This window comes from Cryptomeria japonica, chromosome 6 (assembly GCF_030272615.1).
Source record: "Cryptomeria japonica chromosome 6, Sugi_1.0, whole genome shotgun sequence".
Lineage (NCBI taxonomy): Eukaryota > Viridiplantae > Streptophyta > Pinopsida > Cupressales > Cupressaceae > Cryptomeria > Cryptomeria japonica.
The window spans coordinates 534,424,085-534,434,840 of record NC_081410.1 but is presented as its reverse complement, the minus strand read 5'-3'; the positions used below and the strand labels follow the sequence as shown (position 1 = coordinate 534,434,840).

Genomic DNA, 10,756 nt, shown 5'->3' with positions numbered 1-10,756 from the left:
TTTGAAGTTAGGGATAGGGTGTTCTTGAGATTGCAACCTTATAAGTAAATATCATTAAAGCAACACACAAAATAATAAATTGTCACCAAAATATTTGGCCCATACCAAATCTTGCAAAAGATAGGTAGTGTTGCCTACAAGCTCAAGTTGCTGACAACAACCAAGATACATCCATTTTTTCATGTTTCTTGTTTGAAGAAAGTAATTGGGAATTACATCCCCACAAACAATATTGCCCAAGCTTCGTGAAGGAAGAATCATATTGGAACTAGAGTTCATTTTCCAAAAACATATAAAGCTAAGAATTAGAACACTCAATGAATATCTCATTCAATGAAAAATTCTACCCATTGAAGTTGCCACATGGGAAGATGATGAGTTCATCATTAAGAATTCGCACTTGGTTAACATTATGGACAATGCTTCTTTGAAATAGGGGGCCATGCTATGCCCTTAATCCTAGAGTATGCATATGGTTATGAGTAGTCCGCTTGTGGCCACCTTAACTCCTAATTAAGTCATATTATCATTATTATATTGCTATTTAGTTATTTAGGTTGGCCTTGGGCCTATATAGTCATATTTAGGTCGACTTGGGTAATATCCTATGCATAAGGAGGTTATACATAACAAGTAGTGAATATTATTTCAAGTTGAGATTGTGAAGTTTGTTCTCGTTGGAGATTTTTGGAGGTTCATCCTCTCTAAGTGGCTTGTTATTTTCAACTATTATAAAATATTTGTGACATGTTTCATCTTATTTCTTCTTTTGTGCAAGTTATTTCATAATAGTCTCCCTTGGGCACCATGTTGGGAAAGGTTGATCAAGCCATTAATTCTAGACAGTGTCCTCCAACTTAGGCCATAGCAATCTCCTCTGATCATGCTCTTTTTTTTTTCTTTTCCTTTTTTCTCAATTTTTTCTTTTGGCATTTCAAAGAGGGTTTATTGGTTAGAAACAACATAGTTTCTATTTGTTCTTTTATTTTGTGAGATTTAATGATATTTATTGTATTATTTTTCCCTTTTACATTTTATTTTGTTCCATTTCATTATATGTATGTATGTATGCAAGCATGTATGTGTGTGTATGTACATGTATATGCATCTATGTATATATGTATGTGTATCTTTATATGTATGTATATTTGTATATATAAACATATGTATGTATGTAAATATATATTTCTATACATATACATGTATAAACGTGTGTGTATGTATTTCACCTTGCAACTTGGTACTTGCAATCAACCAATATTCCTCACATAATGATGGTAAATAGAGATTAGTCTAAGTTAGTAAAAAATATAATCAATAAATTAAGTTTAACATGTAACTCAACTAATATTCATATTCATTAATAGTAGTCATTAAAGTACATATATACATACATACATACATACATACATATATATATATATATATATATATATATATATATATATATATCACCTTGCACCTTGGTACTTACAATCAATAAATATTCAACATGTAACTCAACTAATATTCATTTCAGTAATTGTAGTCATTAATGGTACATGTGGAAATAATAACTCGTGCAAAAAACGTTCTTTAGATTCCGTTCAACAAGGTTGGTTGGGCCCCTCCTCATCCATTCTATGAAGTTTTAAAAAAAAGGTCATTTCTTCAAATACACCGTACTCTGCAAATAGAGTCCAAAGAGCATAAGCCACTCGATACAATGCCTCCAAGGCCTTTATGAATGCTTTTGGTTTTACTGTAATAAAACCTGCTAAAGTCTGACGGGTTAGCATACACATTTCATCCTAAGCCCTTGTCTTTTCTGTAGCAACAGAAAATTCTATGCTTGCCTTTACCTTGGACATCATGTTTTGGCCCTATTAAACTTCTCAGGATCAATGAGAAATAGGAGAAAGGGTTACACTGTCTGTCTTGATTCAGTATTTGAGCCATCACTGGAAAATTTGTGCAACGGTGGACTTGTCTGACCTGGTTTTGCTGAAGAATGGGGAGAGCTAACTGAGCCTTGTGAGAATATACCTGAAAAGTACCAACATGAGCAACATAAACATCTCCTGATTCAGTTTACCAGGCCAAAACATGAAAGCACATACCTTCTACAACTTTCCCCAATTGCATGTAAAGAAGTAAAAGAAATTGAAAAATTCAAACTTGATGTATGATTGCTTATAACAACAGTACAGTTAAAAGAGGATGACATAAGATTAGGTTAGAACAGAACTATTACAATTTTTAAGGAACATAAAAATGGAAACGTCTGCATTTAGTTTAGTTCAAGTACATACATTTTATGGGACGACTTTGACTGATTGGTTAATCACAAACAATTTTGTTGACAGCTTGGTTATCTTGGGTTTGAATTAGGAGAAATTTTATGGTTAAGCGTATTTGAGTCTTTTTAGTATTGAGATGGGTTATCTCTTAAGGGATGGATTACTCTGTAAGCATCACCGAGATGCAATGTTCACTAAATGAATCATTCATTCTATGAGAAATGGGCTCATGTGAACCATATTCATGGGATCATGTGAACTGTGACTCATAAAATATAGATCAATGATTTGACTCAAAACTACAGAGTTGAATCCAGATAAAAATATCATAACATAAGAAGAAACTTTAAAGTATTAACAGTTAGATTTGTACATTTCCCTATAAGTTTCAAGTCAGCTTACAATATCAAAATCAGCACTGGGTCATAGACGAGTAATCAATGAACTATTCATGAGATTTTCACAGTCCATAATGATTTCAATGTTTTTCTTTTGAATTTGATCACGTAGATTTTTTTGTTGTCAACATTTTGGATCAAAGTCTATGACCCATCATCAAAACAAATAACAAAAAAAAAAGAAAAAATTGATATACAGCAAAATATCTACTAGTTTAGGAGACTACCTTAAAAGAGAGTTTCATGGAGCAAGTGAAAAGAGACTACCTTGAATGATCACAATAGCAAAGAAAACTGTGAACAGCAAGGCCCACAAAGTGGTTTTTGTTGAAGAACGCTCCTTAACCCTCTGTTTTCTCAAAGATCTGATCCTGTCTAATCTGGCTCTTCTTAGCAAATCTGCATCAGAAATGCTCTTTATATGCCTCTCCTTTGAAGGAGCTGTGCCTGCTCTAGGAGGCCTGGGAGGTTTTTTCCATCCAGGTTTCGAGGCAACTTTGGCATTCCCATGCCCAATCTTCTCAGTACTCCGAGCGACTCCATTCTCTGTTTTCACCAAATCCAAATCCTTAGACCCCTGTTTCTTAAAACCAGATACAACTGACTCTGTAAACCCCATCTTTACTTCTTTGTGCTGGCAACCACAATGAACCTCATATTGAACACCACTAACCCTTGTATGCCCACCTACCAATCCATTACCCCTCTGAGTAAAGCCCAACGTTCCCCAAACTTTCCCAAACAAACTTCTGCCTGAAGCTAGAAATGAACTAGCCTCTGTTTCAGAGACCTTAGTACAACTTTCCAGATCAAACCCATGATGAGTTTCTGATGCATTCCCTTCCAAACTTAAATCATAATCATATTCATTGGTACAATCACAAACTGATTTCTGCATTTCAATTATTTTTCTTATGCTCCACAGTCCCTGGCAGTATAAATTATATACATATACACATTGATGTGTAAGGAAGCCTCAGAACTCAAAGGCAGATGCCCATGTTCCTGTTTCTTCCAGCTAAACTCATTCTTTTGCATTACAGCAGTGATCCCAAAAACCCAAGCTCCATAACCAAAGCTTCAGTAAGGCAATATGTACAGAAGCTCCATGAGTACTACATGGGCAAGCAGTAAATCAACTCTCTGTGGCAATAGTAAATAAACCCAAAATATATACTTCTAAATACCACAATAATGGCCAAAACCCTAGTAGATAAGAACTTTCATTAATTCACCTACCACCCAGATTTCGATTGCTGCACCTAGTCCTAAACAAATGATTCAGAGTTAAGAATTAAACAATTTTCTGAATTTCTGAGTTAAGCCCTCTGCCCAACATTACATATCTGATACAGAATGTTGGGAATTGTGTGCAATGCCAATTTAATCGGGATCCTAAGCAAAAAAACACCAGGCCCGCAGGGTGTGCTTCTTCCTCTGTAAATTATGAACAAATCTATTTTGAATTGGGCTACAGGACTGGTTTAGATATGTATATTAGTGTAACAAAGTTTTTCAAAGAAAATGATAGAAAAATACTTCTTGAACGAAATGCAAATTAAGCGTAATTTAGGTCGGCCCTTTTTTCCAATTTTTACAAATCAACCAGAAAATGAAGTTATTTAATGCAATTCTGTAGATTGTTGTTCTAGCGTTTTCATCTTAAAAGTAACCGCTGTTTTGTCCTTTTCTTTCTTTCAACTTTCTTTCTTTCAACTTTCTTTCTTCTTTCTTTCTTTTTCCCTTTTTTTAATTTTAAAAATTTGAGTCTTTTGTAACTGTTAAAAATAAGGAAAGTTCATCAAAATAAATTTTAGAAAATAAAAAATATAAAGTCAAAATGATTGAGTCAATTATCTTTTAAATATAATTAATTAACGGCTGTTTTGTTTTTTTCTCTTTCTTTTCGTTCCTTTTTAAAAAAATTGTGTCTTTTGTAACTGTTAAAAATAGGAAAAGTTCATCAAAATAAACGTTAGAAAATTAAAAATAGAAAATTAAAATGATTGAGTCAATTATCTTTTAAATATAATTAATTGATAAATATTAAAACAAATATATAATTTGTTTAAATAAAAAAAAAATGGTTTTAAAAATTATGCATATAAATGATAAAAAAAATTAAATATTTTTATTTACAAAAGTTTCACACATGTTCTAATTTTAAAAAATCTAATGTAATTTGAAAAATACATAACTTATTGATCTTTAAAAAAAAATCTAAAAAACTCCTTTGAGGAGATAGGGGAGAGGAGCCATTACGTGTGCGGGGACCTAAACGTGTGATAGATCTTGGGCGGTTAGGGGCCCGCAGGTGTCTGCCTAACCACCCAGTACCTATTGACGTGTGTCCCATCATATGTTCAACATTAAACCAATAAATAATACCATTCAACAATCACACGAATTAACCATAAAGTGTATCTTTTGCATTCAAAATATAAATCTTTATATTCACACGTAAACATTTAAACCATTCATATTGATTCGAATAAAAGTTTGAGAGTTCAGTCAAATAAGATCACGTGCCCAATAAAGGGACCACGATAAAAACATTAAAGTTTGTATTAAACATTAAAACGATGACATATGAAGCCTAAATAAGCCGACTTCGAGGCAATACAAAACGACATGACGACAACCCCATGCCATGTGAGCACCCATGGATAGTGACGTGGCCAATCAAAGGTCACATGATGGTCAAAATTTGTCCACGTTCGCATCAAACCACGAGACCCTTTCAACACCTTTCTGCATCCCTCGTCCCATCTGTCCAGCTCGAACTAGGCTGATATGGCCACTTCAGCGCCATTACTAGTCTCGTCACCTGCATCCATCACATCACTTGTGTAAGGCCATGAATTGAACAACAAAAACAATCAGCTTAGACATAAATGAGGAAATATGGAGATTCAAATTCAAATTCCCAAACATAAATAAGCACTTGAAATCAATGCATTTCATTCAGTGAGCCAAAGCAAGAAGCGAATAGCAAGAAGACAGAGAAAGAACACGTTGCAAAGGTGCAAGAAGCCACACAATTCAGGCAAAGAATACATGTTTTCCAGGTATTTTTCTTTTTCACAATCCACAGACTTGTTTTCGATTTATGTTTAACAATTCAATAAATTGTGTTTTTTTTAAAACTACGACACACTACCAAAATGATTACAAAAATGATTTGTCATAGACCAAATAAATCATTTCTTGCTTTCCCCCATGGGTTTTTATACCCATAAGTCCACTGACTCCAATCTGACTTGCGACCTCTGCTTGTCGTCTTCATCCTCACCTACGCCTACGACAACCGTACCACCTCCTTTTCACGAAGAAATTGCTCAAGCAACCTCCACCCCTCGGCCACTTCGGACATCCTAGTTTCACGGTCCTACCCCACTCTCCATCTAATGAATGGGAAGAGTGTCATGACTTCTACTTCCACTCCTCCCCCTACTAGATAATCAAACCTAATTTTAGAAACAACCTTGTCGAGAAGAGGCTTCAGGCAACCTAACCATTCCTTACCCACTATTCCCTGCAACAACCATGCACACTTTTCAACGTTCTTCCAATCTCTAGCCCCCATGCCAAAACCATATTCACAATGTCAACATTTGTGCGGTACATGTGTTTTGTTTTCAAGAAACAATCACCAAGGAATACCTTAATTGTCGTGATAAATTTTTCATCTTGGTACTTGAAAACTTGCTTCAATCTCTTATCAGATATTGCGCTAGCAAATGCCAGCTGCTGCCTTGAGGTGTAAAGTGTGAATGTAGCTTCCATACTTACCGATTCCTACGAAGTGTTTCCCCTTCGCTGAACAATTACTAAAATAAACTATATTCTCAATGCACTGTTTGACCCCTATAAATAGATGCATTTATTTTTTATTTTTTATTTCCTCTTCAATGATTTATACTAATGTCGGTGAACCAAATCTCTACGAAGATTTTGGCTTTATTATGCACACTTCCCATCTAAATAAGAAACTACCACCTCATATTCCCTACATTAATGAGCGTTTTGTGTTTTAGCACGCATCTGCCAGCTCACATTCCCTACATTAATGCACAGTTCAGTATCCTGACATATCCATTTGATATTATTTGTCCTAGAGGAGAGGACCCACAACGTGCGCACCCCATCTTCGTGGTGTCCATGTATACATATGTCTGACACTGTATACATATGCATATACATGTTGTGAAATATACATATTTGACAGTGTGTGTGTATATATATATATAACCCCATCTTCGTGGTTTCCATGTATACATATGTCTGACATTGTATACATATGTATATACATGCTATCAAATATACATATATGACAATGTGTGTGTGTGTATACACACTGTCAAATATATATATTCCACATGCAATACTTATACACTCAATTATGTATATTTGAAGGTTTATATATACAATCCCAATTCATTAAACTCAACTTTATAGCAACCAATTCAACTGGAAGCCAATTAAAAATGCACAATTGAACACAGGCAAAAGTGTAGATGAATGAAAATGAACATAGAGCCATGCAAATGACCGACTTCATGCCAATTCAAACACAACACTGACTCAAGTGGACATACATCAAATAGTGACTCAATTTAGTCTACATGGCTGCATGAACATAGACCCATACATTTACAACCCTTCTAGTTCTACGTATATACATATATGTACATCTACAGCTGATGTTCATATATGTATATATAGATATATACATATAAGCCCAATTCAAACATCGAAATGTAGTTCCAAATACACAAGGGAACATACTTAAAAGTGTGCATGACAGAAAACCAACCCTCAATGACTCAAGTGAGTCGAATGAACTGAAACATAAATAAACATTAAATTTTGAATTAATTTAACAGTAAACATCAAAACTACTGACTCTGTGCATATAAAGGTATACAAATATCACAACAGAAACATCCAAACACAATTGAACATCAAACAACAAACTACTTACTGATTTGAACATCAAAATGGTGTTACGGTTGTATGTACTAACAAAATTCAATTAATTGTCCATTAGAAATCCATATATGTATCTACATACATGTACATTTACAACTATTGTACTTGTGTGGTTTTACATGTATGTACATATATGTACATATACAACTGATGTACATATACGTATATATGGATATGTACATATAGAGGTCATGTACATATATGTATATACAGATATTAAATTTACTAAATTTCCACAAGCCATGACTGAATTACATTACCCACTTTTGGATTTGATTGTTTGTCTCTTTTTTACACCTACGTTTTCGATCACACTCTGGGATCCATCATCCTTCTGAAGGAGAGTGCCCAAAGATGTACAAATGAAATGCCCTAGTTGACACTCTCCTTCATCCTGATGGTGGATCATAGGGTGTTATCCAAAACATTGATGCAAATTCCAGAAGTAGCAAATCATGTATACATATGTGTTCAACTATCAGGTGACATGATATATTTGTAATGGATAGCATGATGCAGATGACTATGAAGAAGTCACAATGATACATTCCAGACATCGAACATGGACACAGTTGAGCGTGGATGTCTCAAATAGAGATGAACGCTATCAAATTGTTCGAAATTATGAATACAATAGGGAAAACTATTTGAAGGCCCATCACACACTAACAACTCAAGGTCTCATTATAACTCTCACTCCAAATGATGCAGATTATGACATTACAACTTACCTCCATGAATATTTTGATCCCTTCTCGCAGTCACCTATTCCACCCATTGAATGACTAGTTCAAATCCCTTATCCACACATTCGTGCACAACAAGAATGGATTGCGAAGCATTCTCATATTGTTGACCAACTCTTTCTCTGTCCAAGCCCCTATGATGATCATCTCTTTCCCACCCAATCGTCTTTCTTTTCTAAATTATTCAAGATGAATCTGGAATCATGGCAAACCAACTATTTGAATAGGTTTTTTTTAGAAAACTATGGAACACAAGTCTGTCAAAGCTCCACTACCCTATCATAGCAGCATACACTTCGAAGAGTAGTTAATGCACATATTCCATCAAGGATTTTTACCAAAGTATACATTCAACCTCATCGTGGTCAAACTGGGTGGTTGCATTCTATTCTGCCTTGCCAACTATACAATCAACAAATTCTTTGGAAGGAAGCCATTTCAGCTACACCACCACATCTACTTGATCCAGAAGATTTTAACCATGAATCCCTGCCAGACAAGACTAAATCTGTGCATGTACCTCTAAACCTCTGTTGTCTAAGTTTCCAATAAATAATACATATCCACATACATATGCCCATAAAAGATATAATTATACAAAGGGAACCATACTTCTATTATTTGAGCATTACTATCATCTTACAATATCTTGTCATCCACTCCTTACTTGCACAATGGTACCATGTCAAGCGTCAAAGTTAATATCATTCAGCAGGCATTGACTTACAAAATCACTTGGTTAGTTGGTTCCATCTCAATGTAACCCATGTTGTACTATATATATGTTTGCATGTAACATTTAAAATTACGAAAAATATTCCATACGTACTGTACAATTCATATTAATATATATATTTGTCATGGAAATACAGCTAACATACAATTTATTATTTTTCTCAGTAGACGAGGAAGGCAAATAAGATGACTGCCCGTGGTGTAAAGAAGAGAGCATCAACAAGGTTGCGATCACATAAAAGAGGTGTGAAGTTCCCAGTTCAGCTATAGACCTCGCCTTCTAATGTGGCCGAAGCAGAGCCTATACCCCCATCATCGGAGGATCAAGAACCATAACCTATCCAGCTACCCATAGTGGATGATACTACTCCTTCAAATGGAAGGAATTTTACAAGGCCACAAAATATGTGGTCGACTTCTGCCATGGAGGGTGCAATCCATGATGTAGAGGAAAATGACATGTCTGTCATTTTTGCAACAAAAAGTGGGGAATCCCAACTGCGACAGTGACCAAATGGTTGGGTGGTCTAACAATGACTTTGAAGAAAGGTCCCCCAACCATCCTCACTACTGAAGAGGAAGAAGAGATTGTTGAGTGGTGCCAACAGATGGCAGCGGCTGGTCATGGACTCAAGAACTTGAAGGTGGTTGTGGAACAAATTTGTGAGGGTAGACCTAACCCTTTCAAGGATGGCATGCTCGGGAAGTCATGATGGGCTGGTTTTAAAGCCCAACATCCAGATTCACCTTGCGAATAGGTGAAGGCCTTGACAAAGATAGGGCACTCACTCTGAGACCTGTCGTTGTTGCTTCTTTGTAGGAGACATTATCAAAGGCCTATGCAGCAAATCCATATGGTCCTTGTCGGATTTGGAACTTTGATGAAACCAAGGTTATGACGGGCAAGAGTGGTGCTATGAGGGTGCTCGCTACAAGAGGAAGTCGCAATGTCTCATACATAATCCCAAAGAGCCAAGAATGGATTATGATTCTATGTTGTGTGAATGCTTATGGGCAAAGCATCCCAGGATTCTACTTGTTCAAAGGGAAGAAGCACCTACAAAATTACATCCCCAAATGTGAGTCGGGTGCTTGCATGGAAGCACATAAACACACATGGATGGTGAAGGAACTATTCCTTAATTGGCTACACCACTTTGTGTGATCTATTCTAGGGGGTGTATCGCCCACCAACAAGCACTTGCTTATATTTGACGGCCATGGCAGCCATGTTGCAGTGACGACCATCCAAGTGGAAAGGATGTTGGGTATAGACTTGATCACATTGCCGGCTCACACCTATCACAAAATACAACCACTAGATGTGAGTGTCTTCTCTCCATTCAAAACATACTTCAAAATAGAAAGAGCGGCGTGGTTGGCAAGGTTTCCAAATGTGGAGATCAGGAGGGCATAACTGACAGAAATAGGAAGCAAGTCCTTGAAGAAGGCATTGACAATTTCTAACATCGTAGAAGGCTTTAGAAGGACATGAATATGGCCCATCAGTCTCGATGCCCTCATGGATGACACACAACCTAACACCACATTCGACATTCAAAATGGTGACGATGTTTTGGTTGTGCAAAACATTCTAATCCTATTT

The 10,756-nt window shown here is 35.8% G+C and overlaps 1 protein-coding gene across 2 annotated transcripts; it reads right to left on the bottom strand.

Moving 5' to 3' along the window:
- Nucleotides 1-1,546: 1,546 nt before the first annotated feature.
- Nucleotides 1,547-4,284, bottom strand: LOC131068000 (uncharacterized). 2 transcript variants are annotated; one of them, XM_058003186.2, is made up of 2 exons: nt 2,945-4,280; nt 1,547-2,025 (listed from the first exon to the last, which is right to left on the bottom strand). In XM_058003186.2, the coding sequence occupies exons 1-2, from the start codon at nt 3,573-3,575 to the stop codon at nt 1,904-1,906; spliced, it is 753 nt and encodes a 250-aa protein (XP_057859169.1). In that variant the 5' UTR covers nt 3,576-4,280; the 3' UTR covers nt 1,547-1,903. The 2 variants fall into 2 exon arrangements, with proteins under 2 accessions (XP_057859169.1, XP_057859170.1); XM_058003187.2 differs by having other exon boundaries at nt 1,941-2,025; nt 2,905-4,284.
- Between the last annotated feature and the right edge of the window lie 6,472 nt (nt 4,285-10,756).